The sequence below is a fragment of the Aplidium turbinatum genome, chromosome 4 (assembly GCF_918807975.1).
Source record: "Aplidium turbinatum chromosome 4, kaAplTurb1.1, whole genome shotgun sequence".
Taxonomy (NCBI): domain Eukaryota; kingdom Metazoa; phylum Chordata; class Ascidiacea; order Aplousobranchia; family Polyclinidae; genus Aplidium; species Aplidium turbinatum.
This window is the reverse complement of record NC_137475.1, coordinates 39597409-39620552: the sequence shown is the minus strand read 5'-3', so window position 1 is coordinate 39620552 and position 23144 is coordinate 39597409. Positions and strand designations below refer to the sequence as shown.

The 23144-nt window shown below is 36.2% G+C and overlaps 2 protein-coding genes across 4 annotated transcripts in view; one reads left to right on the top strand and one right to left on the bottom strand.

Moving 5' to 3' along the window:
- LOC145769540 (protein CMSS1-like) overlaps positions 1-23144 on the bottom strand; it is a 58635-nt gene that overhangs the window by 20890 nt on the left and 14601 nt on the right. The window lies entirely within an intron of this gene.
- LOC145769306 (uncharacterized) lies at positions 499-17221 on the top strand. 2 transcript variants are annotated; one of them, XM_082580898.1, is made up of 19 exons: positions 499-698; positions 4964-5042; positions 5544-5787; positions 5883-6000; positions 6479-6623; positions 6860-6957; positions 7248-7379; positions 9595-9753; positions 9843-10034; positions 11023-11238; positions 11634-11825; positions 12142-12300; positions 12500-12652; positions 12969-13067; positions 13421-13534; positions 13904-14137; positions 15015-15276; positions 15596-15753; positions 15986-17221. In XM_082580898.1, exons 1-19 carry the CDS (start codon positions 675-677, stop codon positions 16097-16099), a joined length of 2892 nt encoding a protein of 963 aa, XP_082437024.1. In that variant the 5' UTR covers positions 499-674; the 3' UTR covers positions 16100-17221. The 2 variants fall into 2 exon arrangements, with proteins under 2 accessions (XP_082437024.1, XP_082437023.1); XM_082580897.1 differs by lacking the exon at positions 499-698 and adding an exon at positions 4570-4750.

The window sequence follows — 23144 nt, the reverse complement described above, 5'->3', positions numbered from 1 at the left end:
ACGAAGCAGTATGACAAACAAAAAAACTGATTATTGAGTATTAAATAGAACTGTCCGATTTCTTCCTAATAATACTTATTGCTTATCGTTCATATCACAGGGAAAGCAAAGCTGAATTTGTTAAATCTCTTTACTTCGCACATAACTACCCTTCAGAAATGGATTAGGAAGTAATAGATACATAAGGCTTAATTTGTGGAAAAACTCCTTTAGAAATTTAATAAGCAAGCATGAAAAAAATGCAAAGAGAGTTGTGACATGCATATTTACTAGCAGTAGTTGCTTTACTAGCAGTTACTTTCGCTTTTCCGCAGTTTCACGTACAGAAAAGTGTGAGATAATCGTCTATACAACAATGCTCTGCAACGGTCGCTTCATATGTTTTATGTCTGCATTCATAGTGTAAATAAAGGTATACAATAATCAAATAATCGTTGTGCAGTAATAATTAATTCATAATTTATATTTATGTTAAAAGACTGCTGTGAAACACTAACAGGGTGTGGTAACAACTGAAGTGTAGGACATGTGACAATCAAGTTAGAACAATATTCCATGAACTAGCGAACAACCAAGCATCATCGTGACGTCAAATGTGGATCTCACTACATAACTGTCAATCAACGAGTCCAAGCAAAAAGTTAACCCATCTGCTGAGACGACACTAACAAAGTATGTTTCGATCAAAGAAAAATAAGGTATGTTACAACTTTGTTAGAATTGCTAGGAATACTTGATAAAAACATCAATACAATTTAAATGCAAGGATATATGAACAGGATAGAGTTTTTCAGAAGCATCTGAAAATCGTTTATGGTGAGCCCATGGCCACCTGGAGATGCGGCCTAATTTGTCACATTTTTGTAGATTTTGATTACAGCTACTGCTAGTGTTTGACTGACATTTTCTGAGATTTTTTTACTTTTTGTTGTCTCCTAATGATATAAAAGCTTTATGTTGTCTTGGGGAAGCAGTAGCAAATGAGAAAAAATAAGTTGAAAAACGCTCAATCAGACTGTTATTGAAAAATTAACAGTCTAAAATGTTCAAAATCAAATTTTCTTTGTTTTTCAACATGTAAGGATGTTAAAACCTATTGTGTCATCTGAGAAAAACAGTAAAGAAAGCGTAAAAATATAATTTTAAAAAAAATTTATTTAAACAGTCGCCCAAAGTTAAAAAAATCTGGAAATTTCTGCAAAATGTGACAAATCAGGCCGTATCTTTAGGTAGCCATGGTGAGCCCAATAAATCTTTGTTTTTTCAACTGTTTGGCGCTGATGAGGCTGTTCAGGTCAAGATCACTTACAAATTACCGTAATAAACAATAAATATTTAAATTAGCTTGAACACAAACAATACCTGAATTACACCACTGTGACTTCCCACTTCTTATTTACTATTGCAAAACTGAACACGCGTGACATAAAAATTTGACTCATCAAGGAACAAAGAAAAACAAGACAGCGGCATGTTGTCTATTACTGGACTATGTTTTACAGCCACACAAAAGACAAAACAATTTTGTAACTGGATACAGCAAAACTCTTTTTCAAAGAGAGGTGTCATGAAAAACACCGGAATCTCGGCTATCTATAGAAAAGGAAGCTTAAAACTTCACTCCTGCGCTTTCCAAAGCCAAACAACATTTCATCCACATTGCAATACGAATTTTTGTGTGCAAGTTATTTCACGTTTTATGTTTAGGAAATGTTCGCCGACATGAAAGAATATTGCGTTTGTTGGTGACGTAGCAGCGTATGCTTACGAATGCATAGCACGTCTAGACAAGCAACCATAATTTCTAGTTGTTGGCATGTAGAAGAACGATAAAGATTGATGGATAAGTTATTCTTGCCTATCTATCGCACGAAAATATCGTTTCTATTCATCTTCTGTGTTCTCAGTCCAATACTAACAACTAATCAACTTTTGTAGATCACATCCAACAGCTTTGAAATTTAACGACTTTAGAAAAGAAACAAATTTGATGACAAAATACTTTTATGCAAAAACAAACAAAACTGGGTTTCAAAACCTAGAAAAATAATCACTTCTACAACTTGAGCTTGAGTATATAAACATTTCACTTGGTTTTTAGCAACGCAACAAACCATTAACAGCAAAATGAAAAAGCATAGAAATAAATCAGTTGGTTTAGAAACTAAACCCATCAATGGATCTTAATTAGTTCAAGTCGTATTCTTGAAATTTCGACCGGATTATAAGATCAAATTGATCAACCAACAGTTGGATGTACACCGAACTGTGATTCCAAAAAGTTCACCTTTTGAAGACCTATTGATAGAGTGACATTGCATTGAAATTATGACATTGTAGTGACAATAAAAAAACAATGCTTGATATGAAATTCGCGATCTCAATATGACAAACATACACCGAATCGGAATGACAATGTAACTTTAAACCAATTTTACAAGCGCGGCTCATAAAAGGAATCAGTCAGCTGACTGAATCGCTTAAATATTAGAAATGCGTGAAACTATGGCGAAGATGTTGCAAGAAAGCGTGTCGTTACAAAAGAATAAAGAATTGCGAACAAGCGTTAATTGAAGTCTTGCTAGGTTCTTGAAGCAACTGCAAGCATTGTGAATATGATCTGATTATATCGTAATTTGTGACTGAATCAGATTCATTTAATATGTTACAAAATCAACTGACGATGATAGTCTTTTTAGTAACGGAACGAAGATAAATCGTGTACTTAGTAGTACATTAGAAGCTTTTTGTGAAAAAAAAATGACTCACCGATATATCGATGAAGATATTAACAGTGGCACTAGCACAGCAAAGATTGAAGAAGCAAGATAGAAATTATACGACAAAATCGAATAGGAAGCAATGGCATACCAGATGCCACTTTAACTTCCTACTTCGTTATCTTTCTGATGAAATATTTGTTTGAGGGATATGTTTAGATACGTGCATTATGGTAAGAAAAGTTAAAAAAAAACTATGCGGAATAAACAATGGAAAGGGTGCGAAGTTACTGCTTCAATACATCAATGTAAACGCTCTTCTAGCGCCTGGAGGGGTGATAATGAGTGTTTAAGATTGTAAATTCAGCAAGAGTTGATCAAAATCAAAGTCAGCAACGTTAGTTTCACTTGTAAGGATACGGATAGTTGATTCTAAGTGACAGCATTTGCAATCTAGCAACAAGGTTTCCTTTTCAAAAACTGGACACATCGCAAGTGTGGTTGCGATATAGCTATACGGGCCATTGATAACTCTTCACTACAATATATAGATGTTGGATCAATGTGATATAAGCTTTGATTTTTTTCAATTCATGGCAAGATTTTGATTGCGAAGCAGCAATATGAGGTTATCCAGGAAGTAACTGTTGCCAGCTTGCAAGAACATCACGTGACTTTGGCTGATTGAACAGAGAGTATATTACGTCATTAGCGCAGCGCACCGGAATACTCGAGGAGATGTAAAATAAAACATGTCCTATTCACATAAACCAATCCTACAATCCTGTTGGATATTTATTGATATCCGCACGCGTAAAATAAACATCGGATTCAATCATAACGAATGCAACGCATAAGCAGATCGTTTCTTAACAGTAAGAACCCGGTTTGTACACAAGTCAGTAGATGGCAGATGACGTAAATGACTTTAAACGAAGCGTCGCGAGCAGCATTTCCGAAAGGGTTAAATATGTAGCAAGCTAGTGCATGACAGTAGGCAAGTTGATAGTTTGAAATTGAATAGACTAGAAAACAGTTTTGAAGCACTGTAATGTGAAGTTGCAAACCGTAAACCTCACCAGAGGTAAAGTGCATCATTGTATTGGTACATTTATAAAAGAAAATACGCTATGAACCAAACATGTAAGGCATACGTTAGAACGTAATCAACCAGAGGGTGAAGAGATTTGGGCTCAGCTAGCAAATCGAATTTTTTTAAAATTGATTTAGCAAATGCAGACGTTGAATGAATGTAAAAAAATTATTTTGAGTTGACAGCTAGAAACAACAAACAAAACCCCAGACGCCCACAAGAAAGACTAAACAATGTAAACATATCAACACTGTACCAGCTAAAGCAACTCCTAAAAGTAAACTGATATTCAAATGAGAATACCTCTACAATTTCTAAATCTACCAAAATGAAAGCAGTGGTATTCAAGGTCTCCCATTTATACAGTGATAAGTGTGTTTTTGTTTGCCAGAGTTGAAGTAAGAAACATAAATTTTTGAAATTATCATAATATCTAACATGAAAATAATCGAGCGAGCACATCCAATAGAATACCAGCCTTTTTATTACTGCAACTGAGCACTTCCTTCAACCGATGAAATATCTAGCTGTAGCTTGCATAGATAGTCGCCGCGCATTGGTTTAATCAAAACATAACCCCAATCAGCAACTATTACTTTTTTACGTTGATTCAACGACAGCTCCGGTTAAATCAATGCCAAAAAACCAGTTTGCTTGCTATAACAAAGTACTTTCCGAAAACCATGCAGCTTCCCAACCTTAAAAACCGCTTTTCTGTAAGGTATACCCTCCAGAAGCATTTAAGCTTCACGGGATAACTTATGTTGTATTACACATCAAATAAAAGATATGCTGCACAACAAACTTAACACAAATTTAGTGAAGATAATATACAGCAACTCAGGTTCGACAAAGTGATGTTTTGAGTAAAATAACTTGATGGTATTCTGGCACAACAATGGAAGATAGCCTTCAAGATATACATTTTGACTTTGAGGTGAGTTGAGCAGAGTAAAAAACTTCTGGTTTGAAAAACAAAAAACCTTTCACTGTTTTTACAAACACCAATCTACCAGCAGCCTTGCACTAATAGCTACCAAAATAAGATTAGTATACAACACACGTTGCTGTGACCAACTAAATATAAAGCAGTTTCGCAAATTTATGTTGTAGTAATTGTTGAATAATGTGTAAAATCGTTTTCCATTAGGTCACAAGTATTTCATCAAAGTCGCAAAACTCGGATTCAGGAAAAGTGAAAAAAGGCGGAAAAAAGCGTTTCGAAAAAGGTAAGTTCAATAACAATTCAAACAGGAAACTATACCTTTACCTACCGCAATGCACTTGATATTTGTATGCGGTTAGTCAGTAAACTTTGAGATTAACTTTTTTCATGATCACTATATCATTCGTGTGTTTACTGTTGCATCAGATCAGGGGCGGATTCAGAAAGTAGCCTTTGGGGTGGGGAGGGGCGATTTCAACAAAACACAATGATATGTAGGTCTCCATTAATTCGACCTTGCATATGCATCGTGAATAAAGTTACTTTTGTGTGTTTTAGGGCGGTGATCGTCCCCCAATCCCCCTCCTAGATCTGCCACAGCATTAGATTAAAAGCTAACAACATCATGACATTTAACAGCTTCAACTTTGTTGATATATTAAATCCGTACTGTTTCTGGGTTTTGTCTGCGTTCTAAGCTCTGCACATTTCATAAAGCATGATATACACTGAATTTGTTGCTGAAAACCAAACTAAGCGCTGCTATAATCAACTACTACTGTAGATGAACACATAAGCACTCAAGTCACGAAAGAAGACATTTCGAAAAAGTACCCCAGTGCAACAACAAACAATGGGAAGTTTAGCAATGGTGAGGGTTCTCCGACCCATAACTACGATGAACCAAACATCAATCTCAGCAGAGAGGAGTTGCTAAAACTCTTGAGCGTGTTCGAGGGTGAATTGCAAGCAAGGGACGAAGTGATAGCAATCTTAAAGTCGGAATGCGCACAAAATACCGACACAAGGTAACAAAAAATTGCATGTCAATAAAAATTCTCAGAACTGGTGTATCGTTTTCATTGCTGCATCAGTAAATCACTAAATATTGTTTTTAAAAAAGATACGGGTTAACAAGTCAGCCACTCAAAGCGCTACAGAGGGACTCTGCAACATTGGAAATGACATCGGACGACGATGTTTGTGAAGAATCAAAGGATCAACTGAAGAATATAATACAGGTGATGAAAATAATACAAGTGACCTATTGTTCACAATTTCATATATTCACGAACGGAGCCAGACAAAAGCTTGTCCGACGTCAGTACAAAAGTAGTCATGTAAGTCAACAATCTCAACAATAGGCACCAGGAAATGTATATTTAAGAAGTTACATTACTTACGAAACGATGTTCTGTTTCAATGAACAATATTTTCTTGTGCAACTGCTTGAAACATTACACGAAATCATTTTTCCAGTCCACAAGCGGAGACACAGCGTGCTTTTTTTAGTTACAATAGTAAATTTAACATAATCCAGATTAAGCCCTTCAATCCACAGAAGTATAAGAGGGTAGGCTCAAACCGTTGAGCACAATTGTCAGTTGATCATTTGGAAAGAGAGTATTTCTGTGAAGTACCGTAGTAAAAGCTTTAAACGAAGAAGCACATCTTGTACACGTTGAAGAGAATTAAAATCGTGCTTTGTGTATTTGATAGCAACAAAAAGAGCAGTACAAAAAGTTACACCATATGCACCTTGCCTCTGTGGATAAATATAGAAGGCTGTCCGTTGAAACAGAAGAAGAGAAGCAGAAGCATCAAGAGTACATAATGAAATCTGACGACTTTGTCAATCTTCTAGGTAAGTTGCAGTTGAAAGGTAGTTTTAGCAACTTAAAAATTAAAACGGAATTTCAGTCCATAATTGGCAAGTTAAATAAAATTTTAATTTGTAGATCACATTGAAAGCGCGATCAAAATTGTGGATTCGGACAACTTGTTTCAATGGCAACTATTGATAAACAAAAATTGAATGGTTCTACTACATGTTTCAATGCCAACATGTTTATTTTTCTCTGTTTTAATGAAATTGTTTAGAACATGACCGCGAAAGGCTAAGGCAATTAATTGAAGAAGAAAAGGCAACTCGAGATATAAAAGAAAAAGAATTAACAAGAAAATTAAAAGAAAACAAGGTGATATGACCTACAATTAAGATTTTGTGATGGTTATTTAGAATTTTTATCTGATAAAACTATTAGTCTATATTGTCTAAGCCATGACGCAACAAGCAGTAGCTGATTTCCCTGTTAACAATATTAGACCTTTGAATCTTTTTGGTATAAAAAAAATCAAGTAGAAAACATTGTGACACTGGCTTGGTGTTTAAGTTTTAGGAAATACGCACAAAGATTCAACGAAGCTTGCTAAGACTGGAGTATAGCCATTGTGTTTTATTATCTCAAGTTGTATGACTGTCATGCAGGATGAGGTATTGCGACTTAAAAGTCTTTCTCTCGAGCTTGTAGAAGAAAGGCATCAACAGCTGGAAGCACTCGATAAAGAAAGGCAGCTGACAGCAACTCTTCGACAGCAAGTAGAAGATCTGCATTCGAAGGTTTGAAATATGTGGGCAACTACGCCCAGCAAGCAAACCAGTCGTTTTTACATTGATTCAACATATGAAGACGTTGAATCAAGGTAAAAACAACGGGTTTTGCTGGCTGGATACATTAATAAAATGTAACACAATTTCTTGCTATTAGATCTTTCTGATGTAGCAGACACTGGCAAAATGTATTACATATTATAACTAGCAATAGACAAAGGCATCAAAGACCGTGAACTTCAATATGTCATATGTACACTGTATTTTGTAGCAACAAAACCTGGGATCGATATTGTCGACAGGGACATGCAATATATTGTTTATATATAATAAAATATTTAAAATAAAATTGCATCACTACTGTTAACCCTTTCATTCATCTTGTATCATATATGATACATTTTTCAAAGTCTTGTTCTGCAGCCCCTTATTATTTTTTATTTGTCAACTAACTTGGTATCATGCCTGAATGAGTGTGGGAATGAAATTCAATCAAGTGTGACGAGTGATTTCCTGCTTGGCAAGAATTACTGGTGGTCAAAGTACAAGGTTGTTGACTTAGGCTATGTGCATGTCAACTTAGCCCTGTATTTCCATCTGTACAGCTTGAAATGTTTCGATTTGTAGTGGGGGGACATTAGAGACTTCGTACCATGTTATTTAGCAGGTATTGGACTAGATTCTCATAAATTATTGGTACTTTTTGACATGTGTATCAAATATGATACAGAATGACTCTATGGTTGTGGAAAATAAAATGAAAGATACTTGTTGCACATCAAAATTTTGCATAAAATGCATGTTTGAGCTAAAATAGAAACTGTTTTCATCACTTCCATTCATTGTATATCTAATGTGTGTATGTAACATGTTTGTTAGGATCATTTTCTGCTATTTGCTTCTTTTTTTGGGTAAGCCAAAGGCTTTTTAGCCAATGCTTGGTAAAATTTTGGGGGAGAGCTGCCTGCAGGGGAGTTGCAAAATGCAAAAAAAACAAGTTATAATGTCTTGCAGTTTGGTAGTAAATGCAATGTAAGCTTTCTAACCTATAAATGTAAGCTAAAATGTTATCACTTCTTACATATCCTGTGTTTTGTTGTAAGACACAATTTTGTCATTTTGCACCCATGTAGTCATATTGTATCATATATGATACAAGCAATTTCTGCCAAAGTAAAAATTTTTGGAATACAAAATGTGGTTAATCATGTTCAGTGTACTCAATTTACCCAGAATTACACAAAAAATAATAAAAAAAGTGAAAAAAAATAATTCATGATTGAAAGGGGCTGTTGTTATATAATATTAATGGAAGGTATTCCCAGCTTTCAAAAAATACTAATTAAAAGTGATTCGAACAAGTTACGTGAACAAACACAACTTGCACGAAAACAATCAGTTTAGTTGCGTAATAAAACGTATTTAAAATAAACCATGATAACCGTTCAATTCAGATGGAAATATCAAACTAGCATTTAAAGCGGAATGGCCCGTTTTGGTGTGTCCGATCCCTATTTGGTGATTTTTTCAATTTTTTTTTTAAATTATCAGGTACCGTAGCCTAATTATCATTGCCGTTTTAGGATTAGGGGTTAGAGGTTAGGAACTCACCGAATCGAACTCACCGAATCGGACTCACCGAATAGTAGCAGACCCCATTTAAAGGCCTTATCGGATATAACACTTACTATTTTCGAGTTAACATTACTATTTTTTCGTAACAATAATTATAAAGTACAACAGCACGTAGGAGCAGATATGCTGAGAGGTGACTGAGACTCGTCGTTGGGCCTTCACAGCAATAACTGCGTCAGCAAGTCAGTCGTTTTTTATCGTCTACAGACCTTGAATCAATGTGAAAAATGGCTGATTTGCTGTCTGGGAAGTGTCTCACCAACACACAGCTCTCGATGTATGTCGAAGTCGAACCAACAATTTTATAGAGTATCCAACATCAGCTTTGATACACTGATGACAGTGTACAGTTCTTTCTTGCTGTTCATCCACGTGAGGATTTGAACAATAAAATGTGCTTAAATATCGTTTACGTTGGTTGCGCATCAAAGTCCATGGCACATCGTGTGGACTATAGGCTAGTAAGTAAAGACTAAGGATGCATTCTTTGACGGAACATGTGTTGGATGAACTGTGAATCTTGACTGAAAATGAAATGTATTCTTCAAGGTTACAGACTATCATGCTAAGAGCACTCACTTTTTGCCAGGTCAATGAGTCGGAAACGATAGCCGCGACAGAAAAGGAGCACGCCATACAATTAGAAAACGAATTGGAAGAACAAACAAATCAATCTTACAAGGATTATGAGGCTTTAAAGGAAAAATTAGTAGCAGAAGAAGCCAAGACAAAGCAAAAAGAAGAAAAAGTAAGTCAAAAGTCATAAACACAGTGGAACCAAATAATGTCTAGTCCTGGTATGATGATCTGTGGTTTCAAATTACTGTTTACTTTCAGATAAAAAGCCTTGGTAGACAAATGAGAAAACTCAAGTCGGTTGACAAAAATCTTCGAAAAACTGACGACCAGCTACTGCGAATTAAAGAAAAATTAGAGCAAGAAGAAAGATATGAAGATCTTCTAGAAGAAGTAGAATTACTTAGAAAGACAGTGGCTGGTATGCAAGAAGCTGAAAAAATATACACACAGGTAAGCATTGTTATACTAAATTGATCGTATGAAAGCAAATGCTACATGCAACTTGTTTAAAGAAAATGTATATAAGTGTGTTAAATCAGTATGGACCTTGGAGAAGCATGGAGTAAATCTAAAAATTGGTCTACAAATCAACTTTCCAGGTTTATTCCAATATGTTTGAAACAAAAACAAATGTATAAACCACCGGAGCACATACGTGTGTTATTATAAAAAGAGGCCTTGATTTTGACTGTGTAGTGTGTACTGTATATATACATATGTAACGAATATATCTTTCAACTCAATGAGCATAACAAAGATTGTATCTAAAGGTTTCCATCAGATTCGTTCGACCAAGCACACAAACTCAAAGAATATACACAAACAGAAAGAATATCACATTACAAGAGTCGTGATACTGATACAATAAAGTTTGACGCATCATGATCATATAAAAAAAACTTTTAGTTGTTACTATGGTGCTTATAAGGAAACCATAACTAAATACAAAGACTGGAGTAAATCTAGAAGCTGGTCTATAAACCAACTCTCCAGGTTTATTCCAATATGTTTGAAATAAAAACAAATATATAAACCACCGGAGCACATATATGTGTAACTATGTAATTATAATCCATAACTAAATAGAAAGACTGGAATGAGTTTTAAGGACATTAGGCTTAGACGGGTTACATTCACACTATCAGCACACCAAGCACATGCATGTATTTTAATCGACTTTAAGCATATGCCTACAGCCCTACATTGCCTAGTGGTTAAAAAGATTTAGGTTACGTGCAAAGAAAGTATGTAACCAATCCTAGCAAACCTCCTTTCCAGCATCGGTTAGAATTAGGCAATTCAACCACACGGCCACTCAGCCTATGAAATTTAACGCTGTCGATGATATTTCTTTTGTACGGTATGAGGCATTAACTCAGGGCAAGTAAGAAAAAGCTTTATCAATATCATAATGAATAATCACAGAATAAATTTTCAGGCTCATGAAGATTGCAAAGAACTCAAAGAAACACTACAACAAGAACTAAATAAAACTGCTAGTTTGCGAAAAGAACTTGAAACGTTACGTCAAGGCGTGCGTAACAGAATTGACGCAGAGAGATGTGTCGAAGAAGCAATGTTCCGACTTGACGAAGTTCAACAACTGTTTGAGATGGAACGCAAGAAGGTCGACAAAATGAAACAGCAATCAGAGGTATGGATAAAGCACAAGACTATAAAATTAAACTGATAGTGTTTTGTAGTATTGTGTAGTGGTTTCGTGTGGCATTTTCACACTTAAACTAGTTGCCAGTTTTTAATTATATTTCCGCATTAGTGTACCACCGGGCAGTGCAGTGTACCACCGGGCAGTGCAGTCCATGGACAAATGACTAACAGTTTGTCTGCTTTTTTTGGCAAATTGGAGTTGGACAAATTGGTGTGGCTTGATGGCCCCATAGGTAAAGAGTGGTAGCAGTTCGGGTATGACAAAATAATATTCTATTGTAACCGTAAACCAATAATATTATCCGACAATGTAAATCATCTTTTTATGAATTATCTCATGTGTAAAATTTAAAGCCTTGAAATCACTTATTTTGCGACAAGGAATTCCGTATAAGACTCGAAAAAGTTGACGAATCAGAAAAGCTATTGCAACTGAGCGAAGAAAAACTGAAGAAAGTCCGCATGGTGGCGGATGAAAGCAAAGAAGCCCAAAACGTATTAGAAACTAAGTTACAGCTGGAGCAAGAAAAGTCTTTACACTATGAAGAGATTATTGAAGATGAACGAGCTAAGGTGAACCATTAAATTTATTTGGCCGATATCTCGTTAAAACATGGTTATGAGACGAAGTATTTTAGAAATATAGTAATTATTATATCCATAGCAGCATTTCAAAGTCAATACACCAGAGTTAAAAAAATTGTATTATTGAATTAGTTTCAACATGTTCGTTTTGTTATCCTGCTGTGACGCATAGAAAACACACGGTATTCAACACTACTATTTGCATTTGCATGAAGAAAGCATTTGACATTGAAATGGAAGTTGTCGTTGCCATTGGAGATGTAAATAAGTGATGACGTTGTATTTAGCTTGTTTGAAATTTTAGGTCACCGAAATGACACAAAAAACAATCGAGGAAAGCAAAAAAGTATTAAAACTGAAAGAAAAAATCGCAGCTCTTGAAACAAAGCGCATAGAAAAAAGTGAAGCATTACACCGAAAATTGGAGACAGCAGAAGAATCAATTAGTCAAATGATATCTAAGGTAACGAATGAATTTACAATCTTGTGTAGCCTAGAGAAGACCAATATGATACGTATTTGTAGTGTAAATACAGTTGTACATAGGCTAATTGCAACTGAGTAGAGGAAAATGATTTGTTTTTGCAATAAAAAAAATATAGCAAGTGGCACACAATATTTTAACCAGCAAAACCAACCTCTTGCTTTCTACGGGATTGCAGGAAAAAGCTGACCAAATGGACAGTTTAAGCAACAGCCTTCGAAAACAAGTTGAAATGTTGAAAAAAAGATTAGATCAACTTGAAACTGAAACGGAAAAAAAAGGAAAAGAAGCTCGGATTGCAAAAGAGGAAGCTGAAACAGCAAAACAAAACGTGAGAATTTCAAAACAAACCTACCACACGACACAAGAATAGACCTACCTTATTGAACGCAACATAAATACTCTTTACGTTTCGTAAACAATTGAAACTATACAAAAATTCGAAAAAATGGGTGTTTCCCAGCATACCTTTAATTTGTGTAAATGCTGAAACATCCTAATAGGCCAATAGGCCAGGCTACTTTGAATAGCAGATCTAGATCAAAATATTTCCTTGGGTTCATGGAGCCTGACATCAAGTTGCTGAAACTTGAAACAACAAATCAAGATTGACAACGTCATCACTGAACTAATGTTTTCAAATGCAGCTAAACACATCCACAGAAAAGCTAAAACGTCTTGTTGCTCTTGGATTAAATGAACAGATGGCCATTGCACAATGCGAAGAATTCAAACAGAAACAATCGGTACAATTTTTTTTTGTTATTCAATTTATTAGTAAATAGAAATGCTCCACTGGGGCTACTCGCAGAAGACTAAGTATCACCAGCGTAGCTAGGGCTTTGTTTTTAGAAGGGTAAAAAAGCAATGTTATAATTAGTGTTGGTTGGTACCCTGTGGTTTTAATTGCATGATACAGACCCAGTTAGTTCTTCAGTTCCTTTCACATTGATTCGATGTACGCAGACAGGGAATCAATGTTCAAAGCACCGATTTTCTCAATTCCTGGCTGGGATACTACAAAGCCACAACATCTTCTTGCGATATTTCTTTTCTACTATTTTCGTTGTATTTGTTGTTACGCGATTTTTCGTCACAGAGTTTGGAAAGAACCAACGCCAGTTTACGCGAAGAAGTAAAATCTTTAGAGTCGAAACTTCAGCGGAGCACGACGACAAGTTCGAATAAAAACAACAATAACTTTGCTTCAAAGGTAACTAACAAAATCACTTTGCAGTGTTAGACGGTGTTTTGCAAAGAGTTCGATCCCTTGCTAGAGCACAGTCCGGAAGTACTGCGACAATCGGCTGAAAATCTCCAATTATAGACTTTTTATTTTGCACCCAACTGGTGTGAAATAAATTTTTATTATTAATAATAATTTGTGAAGCTACGAGAAACAAGCAGCTTGACAAGATAAAAAGCACCTAGTTGTGCGAAGCGAGCGCAGTAGCTATATTTCGAGCACCTTTTACGAAAGTCAAAATCAATGCAAGACACCACTTTTCAATGTAAAACTTGAGTATTTTTATTTCCAATTTATATCTTCGCTTTCGTGTAACCCATCCATATTTTTTGTTAGTATCCCTTCGCATTTTTGGAAGCATCAAAATCGTCGGATCTCAATGAAAGGGGCCACGATCAGTCCAGTTCCAGAAAACAGTCTTTAAACGTCAGTGCTGAAGATCCAAAACCATCTAATTCTACTCTACGTGCTTCAAGGTATTTAAAGCAACAAGCTTCATTTGACCGCATAAAATCTAATGGAGGGTCAGATGTGCACTTCCATGATACAACCGATTCAAGACCCCAAAAAGTGAGTGGCGATTAGTGGTAATTCTACTTTGATAGTATTCGTTATTAAAGGTAACAGATCCAACGTCTAAATCTGCAATTTCAGTAAAAATTCCACTTCTACCTGTTTTACGTCTCATTTCCTAGATGTCGGAGTAAGACGGGGTCTGGCAAGCCACATACTCTGTCTGCTCTCTGCACTCATCACGATGGTTATAGGCGAATTCTTCGTAAACAATTCTTCGTAAAGCAATTCTTCGTAAGCAATTCTTCGTAAAACAATTGTTCGTAAACAGTTGTTGGTGAAATGAAATCCGTAAAAGAATTTTTCGTAAAGCATTTCTTCGTATACATCAAATCTCCATTGCATGCACGAATAAATGCTTTGGGAAGAATTGTTTTACAAAGAATTAAGTTTACGAAGAATTGTTTTACGAAAAATTGCTTACGAAGAATTGCTTTACGAAGAACTGTTTACGAAGAAAACGTCGGACACCCATCACGATCTAGGGGGCTAGTGTTGGTCATCTGCTACCGCTTCTTGTCACCATTTATTGTATCAGCTCACGTCTTTCTGGGACGTCCAAGCTTCTTTGTACTAGGATAATAATTATACTTTTTGAAATTTAAAATCTAAAAAGATGTTTCTCTTTAACGAAAAACGTTTTGCAAATATAGTGCCTGAATAGACACATCAGTCTATTATTACATTTGTTCAACACTCTCAAACGTTAGATCAGTGTAAAAACGACCGACATGTTGATAGGCTAGTTATGACAAACCGAGAATTAAACGAGTGTGCATGATGTACCCTATCAAACTTAAAAGGGTTATACATTTTTGATCGGTCTTACAGGAAGCGATTAGAAATAACATGACATGTCATTGTTGCTTTGCAGACTGTAGCATATCCATTAGATCGAATGGTCAAGAGCCCTTTATTAGAAACAAAACACAGACGTCCAACATCGGCTCGAATGAAAAGCACAGAAGATCACAAAATACCAATCTCATACACCCCCACAAAGACAGTGGAAAATCCACCTAATGCTACAAAGTTGCTTGAATGTCGAGCGGAAAATAAAGAACCAGACAGACCAAATAACACAGTTGATGTGATCAATACGAAAGAGCAAATTCACAAGATTAACAGAAAAGAAGGTAGAGTATTCTAGATTAAAAACTAGTGTTGCTACGTGTAAGAATTCTCTTTTTCATAAAACTAACTTGCCAGATAGAATGTACGAGCAAGTTGATTCTAAGGGTTCAGCTTTAATGCATGTAATATATATAAGCACGCTAAACAACAAAACATTGATAGCAAAAGCATATTAACATGCAACATACTAAAATCATGAATGCGTCCTGTAGTCTTTGCATTGCATCTACAAAAAAACAATAGGCTAACTAATCTAACGTGAAGCCAACATGTTCATTGCACTGATAAGATTGAATAGCAATTTGTATGAAATCAATGCAGATACAAGTCTGGCACGCCGGCCGTTGTCGTCGTCTCACACAACTGAGAGATCTCCCAGAATATGGTTATCCGGGAAAGTATCTACCAAGATTGCTGAAATCCACACCAGTGCACAAAGAAGAAGTGAAAGCAAATCAACAAAATCGGTGGTGAACAAAGTAAGCAATAATAAAAATCAAATACACGGCTTTATCCGATGTGGTATGGAATAGTTTGCTTGTACAATTAGCGCTTGCAATGAAAATACAAATAAAATCTTGGTTACCAAGCCTTATTTACAGCAAAGTGCTAAGGAATATTACGATATGTTGAAATAACATTTACGACACCTTACGGCTCTCATGTTTATAAGTACGCTAACACACCACTCTAGTAAAAAACTGTTTTCAGGGTGAAAGGAATTCATCAAATTCAAGTTCGAGTTCAAATCTGTTGAATGGCAGAGCAACGCTAAACTCGTCAAGAGTATCCAGAGAAACGTGTCCGAGCAAACCACAAAGATAAGGCAAAAAAACAGAGGGAAAGTCTGTTTTAACAGAATAAGGATATTCAGTCTTACTGTGGCTATGTAGAAATAGCATTGTTTCTGATCATTCGAGTCAAGTTGTCCTAGTGTAAGAGTTGGTACACCTCCCGAAAATGGTATTGGCAAACTCAGCAGACAAAAGATCTAGCAACTATCTCCAGCGTTTCTTATTATCACATTTTATTGATATATTACAAAAGTGAAAACGCAACCTTGAAAGACAAGAAACTCTTGTAATAAGAGCATATGGATACTGTAGAAACATGTTGCTAAAGGTGTTTTGTAATGCATATTTTTGCACTGAGTTTGTTTTGTTGTATCTAGGCTTATTCCCAATAGTTTGAGATTTAAATTAAGTCAACAAGACAAGAAGGTCAATAGTCTTGTTCACCTTCAAGTACGTCGTTAATGACACATGCCATGCTAAAGACACAGACACGTGGTCTCGAATCTACGTTTTGATGCCGAGACGTGGTGATTATGTTAAAACCTTTCAAAGCTTTAAATGTATTCCATATAAACGCTTAACGATTCTCAATTGAACAAACAAGAGAATCGAATTTTTATGAACTAAATCAATGCTACTATTGTACCAAGTTGTAAATGAGTTGATGATAAAACTTCCCTTGCATGATGTATTTGGCCGCATTGTTTGTCAGAAGTTAACGTCAATGTTACAGAACCGTTTTTTATTCTCTGACATTTCAAAGAAACTCACTAACGTTTGAACGGTGTAAAAGTGGCTGCCTTTGCTACCTGGATTATTTTTGTCTTTTTTGTAGTCAATTTTATTTCCCGTCAACAGGATTACGGAGAAGTTCATTAAAATTTGTCGATGGAAACGAAAAAATACCCAAATTTTGATTTTCTGGTGTAATTTAGTCAATATACTAGCAAGAGATCTTTTGATTTCGTAAGCTAAAACTATTGCAGTTGTAAACGTACTTACTTGACATTAATAACCGTCGCTATGATATTTCTCCATTATGTGCTGAATGCACAAGTCTGCACTTTTTCTACTCTCATGTTGTGAATATTTTTTTGCTTCAAAGGCTAAACTTCCTTTTTAAAGTTTATTAAATCGTCTAATAAACAAATTATTATACGAGTGAATGTTGTTTATAAATCATGTCATTTGAAGAACTCCGTACTGGCTTGCGAGGCCAGAATCGTATCATTACTATCAGCTCTAGAATTGAGTTAGACGTCAATTCTGGAAGGTAATGAATTCAAGAAATCACAAGTGAAGGTATCATTAGAGTTGTCAAGTACTGTCACTTCAGAAACAAAAACTTCAGTTCAAAACTAGAAAGTATATGGTATGCCCTTTCTCTTGTTTTCTGATATTTGTGTGAGAGAAGCACCTGACTTCGTTGATCCTGTGGTCATACGCTGTTATCCTAGTACCAACACCATTTTCAAAGTATTTATTTATATATCTGTGCAGCTTAACTGATAAACAATAAATGCTATTAATACTATAAAAAATGCTCAATGCTAAGGAAAAAATCCAAGCAAAGCAAACTACATTCAATTCAAGTTACTATTCCAGCTTAAGTGATGTATATAGACGATGTAAACTACTAAATCTAGATTTAGAGAGTTTTGGCATGCTGGTTGTTGGGTTCTCCTGGGTCTGCAATATGGCCGTGAAACTTGACGTTTCACGAAAAACTAAATCATGATGCAGAACAAATATGCTTGTTTTTATAAGATCACCAACCAGCAGCAAAAAATAAAGCTTGAGTGGTAAGCTGTTCAGAAACTGAAAAACAATCTCACATCATTTGAAAAAGTGTTCGTGAAGAGGTCCATGTTTATGAATTTTTGACATAGTCTTACGAGAAAAGAAGACCTTGAAGAAATTAGGTTCCGTCAGAAAATAAAAACGGTTCAATTTTTTGAATAACGTCAGAATTAATTTTCGCTTGGAAGCAGAGTAATTTTCCATAATCTTAAATAGCGCCGTTAACGCATAAGCTCCAGAGAGCAATGGAAAAGCAATCGAAAAGCGCCGGTTCGACACCGCTCAAGAGCATGAGGCTGTGTGTTTAGCAAGACACTTCAAGGCATGCCTGAAGGCGGACACGAAGATTGGCTTCCTTGACTTTCCGTTCACTTTAACTAAATCTTCAACCACCGGGTGTAAGCCTGGAACCCGACAAACAAACAAACAAACGCAAACAAATAACCCTCGGCCACGGATTATAAAATATCCTGACTAGAGTCAGGCTTGGCTCATAAAAAGTATACTGTATTGCTATTTATTTGTTTCAAAACAAAAATCTTCAATTAGCAAAGACAAAATAAGGATGACCAAGTGAAGACATATTTGTTCATCCTTTTCGTTTGATGTTAAATAAAGCACAAAGAGATTTAAATTTTAAAGAGCACTTGGACAATGTGACTGGAAAAGAAATTTAATACCAAGTACGCACAATCGACTAGTCACCAAAAACCTCATTCTTAAATTTCTCTCATGTCCTATCGTGAATTTATCACCATTTGCAGCAAAGCTAAAAGTTTATAATTCGATTTCATAGGGCACTGGCAGATGACCAATGATCGCTTTTGGTCTTTCGTTGTAAATAGTGATGCTGCAAGCCTGCAACCTATTATTGTGCAATAGGCCCAATAGGCCTATAAAGTTTTGAGAGTTTTATTTTCTCAGTGGCTCTGTTGAAATACATATATTGGTTTGAGTTCACATTGTATTTATCGTGTAACAACCATAAACGCAAACCCCTACAAACCTAGAGCACAGAAGCAGCCTGGACAAGGATTGCCAATTTCGTTGAAAATTTGACTTCTATTTTTTCTGGAAAAATTACTCAGGTTTCCATACAAAGTGTGATTTTCAAAACTTTGCTTCTACCTGATTTTTTTAAGAGTTGATTAGTGGTACAAAACTTGAAAATTGCGAGAAGGTTGCGCATGGCTCGAAGCTGCAGGTTTTCGTCTAACTCTCTCGATCCAATCTTATGCCGCCAAAAGGAATTCGTTTATTCCTTAAACCTCCTTTGTTGATTTGAATTCTTTTGATTAATTAGCCAAACTTATATTTTGTTTTTCTTTTACGATAAATACTTCATCACATTTAGGTTTATTTTATTCTGACGTTAGCCCTTGAAGAAAGTCAAACGAAAATCTGCAGCTTCGAGCTATGTTCAACTTTCTACTCGCAATTTTTGTTTTAAAAAGCAAGGAAAAGTAAGTAAAATATTAAAACTTTATTTACGGAATAGTATTCACTTGACTGAAACTTATCAAGAACATGTTCCAAAATGTTGCTGAAGATTAATAAAATGCACTTTACGATGTGAAGACATATTGCGTAACAACTCCCAGAATGACAATGTGTCAGGTGTAATAAAGTTCACTTCACATGAGAGCAACTGCTTCACTGCTTCCTGTTGTCTGTACTGACCCATTTGTGATCGCAGTGGACTATGTGTTGTTGCAATGGACGCAAAATAAAGTTTGATCATTATCAGATTCATAAACTGCGCACACATAAATCGCTTAGTTAATTGGGCACAATTTGGGCATGTTTAACATGTCAATCGGGCAACCCTGAGTTTGAGTATCAGGAAATTTTAAAGCAACAACATTCCAACTGTTGCTTTTCCGTGTCAGTTGCATGAATGGTGAAGACGATACTTCCTTGTTTGTAGAGATTGCTGATAAACCTTCAGGACCTTTTGTTAATATCTCGCTTGCACATATAAATATAACGCACTGAGTGGCGTAACGGTCAGTGGAGTGGTGCCTCAACTCCACCGGCCCGCGTTCAATACTCGGTGCTGTCACGGGAAGCCTCACTGATGAGGTAGAATCATGATAATCATGATAGCTTTATATCACCAAAAATTTAACAATTTAAAATTATAGTAAATCATGTTTTCTTTTGTTGTTGAATAACTTTTGTTAATTAACACTGATATTGTTTTAAAGTGAAAAAAGCACAAGCAGTCAAGTTCCTGTTAACTTTGTTGCAATTTTTATAATGTTACATTCACAGCAGCTGCAAGAAAACAAGTTTAGTAACGAATAATATTACTGATTTATTGTTTTACTTCTTAATTCAGGTAACGACCGTCACTTGACAAATACTGCATTAAACTTAGTTACACTGTACAATACTATTATTATTATTCTCATTCTTCAGGCAATTCTCCTCTCCAAACACAGCAACTAAGCATACAAAGATAAAAATAGTAAGGTTAAAAATATTCGCATTTTTATTAAAACTGTGGGTGCCACGGGGCAAGCGTAACTGGAGAAGTATACTTTGTTTTATGTATGTTTCTATTTTCAGCAATAAATACAATCAAGAAGGCTTGCAAAGTGAAACTATTGTCAGTACGTCAAAAACGTAAGTCTATCGCGCATAAAAAGAGCTGATCCATTTTAATCCATAGTCTGTGCTACGCTGAACTGCAAACACGTAACTTCCGTTTCCCGATGACAACAGAGCTTTAATCCAGTCTCAGTGTAAGTTGATCGGTCTATGATTATGCTGTATGTTGCGTTAACAGTAAAGAATGCAGTCAAAAGAAGCTTTCCCCAGCTGAGATGCTATCAGTGAAAAAAATCATATTATAAAAACAGCAAAGTGCAATACCCTGTGTGTGAAAGTGAAGATATATATAGTATATACTACAGATTGCATTAAAACTTATCAATAGTTTTAGAGTGCAGAAGCTCAGTGCGATGGAAAATGTTCTATTCTTTACATAACCAAATGAAAATAAAACCACAAAGTGACAAATCAGGCAACCAAGAGCTTGGACAGTGAAAACAGACAAGTAAAAACCCAATGCAGGAAACGAGAACCTAAACAAATATAAATCGATGGCAATTAAATACTAAAAAAATCAAAAACAGACATTGTTTTCACTACAGCATAAAGTTTTGTGAAGTAGGCTACTGTTGGCTGAATTCCACCCACGCAATTAAGGAAACGTTGATCGTATTGTTCAGCATTGACTGTAAGCAACTTCGAGAAAATAACGATTTCATGAGATCACTACATAATTAATGCATTTGCCAACATATGTTAATACTGTAGGCTACAGCATTTAGTAAAATACGGTACATATATTCAGTAGATATAGCAGAAAGCCTGATAAGCCAACGCCTGACAACACACAAACTCAACTGATGCAGCAATCAAGACAGCAGTTTACTTCGAAAAAAAAGGACCTTACCTAACATATAAATTACAATTAACTGATTCGACAAATTTAATAGTGATAACGCCTAACACACAAACTCAACAGACAACAGTCAAGACAGTATCCTCGAGCCGACGAATAGAGCCTTACAAAACAACAACACACTGACTCCAACACCATTCGTTATAGCACATGACTAGGGAACTGTGTTCCGAAAGCTGGTGCAAACCGCTACTACCACGGGTCCACGTCTTTTAGGCGTAGACAGTTAGGCGCCCGTCAAATAGGCGCGCACACTGTGGCGTCAGGATATTTAGGTGCGGAGCACTGTGGCTCGCGCTCATTTAGGTGCTATTCCTAGTAAAGTCTGCAAATTGTATCAGCTCAGCTTTGGCAAAACCTAGTCGGGGTTTTGACGGAAAACTAAGTTACTCTTGCTAGGGGTGTTCAATTTCGATTATTTGAATATTTGAAATTCAATTTATTTTCGATTTTCGATTTCAAATATCACAACTATTCACCAAACTGCAAAATGTGATTTTATTGAAAGAAACGACATGAAAATTCGCTAAAAAACGCGAAAAAAAGCCATGAAAATTTGCGAAAAAAGAACACAAAATAACGTCTACAGCTCCAGGCCCATGTTGGTGTTTATGAACACAAGCTGATTGACATGGTCACCCGTCAGTCGGGATCTCAGTTTCGTGACGGTCAGGCCAGCTTTTGAAAACGAACGCTCCGCTGAAGCCGAGATCGCTGGGATCCCAAACACTTCAAGTTCATTTTCACAACGAGCGATTCACTGCCGCGACATTTCACTGCAGAGTGCAGAGGTTTCGACCCGAAAGCGACATCGAGTATGTTTGCAAGCGCATGAAGCTAAACGCAGGCTCCGTCTACGTAGCAAATTATGTTGTTTTTGGGTGCATTCAACATCTGATGACATTGAATCGACACAAAATGGTAGATTTTTGCTATGTCCCCGGCAGCAAATCAGTCATTTTTAGATTGATTCAAAGTCTGCAGACATTAAATGAATGTAAAAATGACAGATTTTGTTGTCTGGTGTTGGGTTGTAGCATCGCAACTCGTTCTAGTGATTATTTATCGCGAAGCTGTTGCGGTTTGCATTCAAAAAGTGTTTTCCTGCTGCCGATCGCTAGTTCATCTATTGTTTTATGTATCAATACAGCATAAAAAGTTGCTCCCACACAGAAATATGCGTGGGGGCCTGGCCCTCACGCAGGCCCGCAGCCAGGGGGGCCTCGCCCCCCCCTGAAAAATTTTTCGCCCCCCCCTTGGCAAAATCTCAACATTCTCGAGCAACAGCTACAATTATAATGATTTTGGCCATTTAAATTTTTTGGGTCCCCCTAAAAAATAGTTGCCTCCTCCTTTCTCTGCGGTCTGGCTACGGTCCTGCTCCCACGGCTTAGGCGCCTATGGATTCGGTAAAAAATGGATAAAACTGCGACAAAGCTCACCCTACACTTTCTGCTATTGCACAACCTAGCTATCTTCATTCTTGTGGACCCGCGAGAGCGTGTGATAGTCACGTGATCGACGATGCGCATGCGTTGAAGTCTTTTTTCGCTTGCAAAATGCGACAAGACAGATTTCGCGCCACTCGCGTTACTTTCAACCGCGTTCAGCCGAAAGGGCGGCTATAATTTCGAATATGTCCGATACGAAAAACGAATTTCGAATATCACCTTAATCGAAATCGAATCGAAATTGAACACCCCTAACTTTTGCCTACCACCCGCTTGAATATAGGCTACGGTATATTTTTTACTGATGTTTAATGTAGTTATTATTTGACTTATATAACTAAAAGTGAACTCAG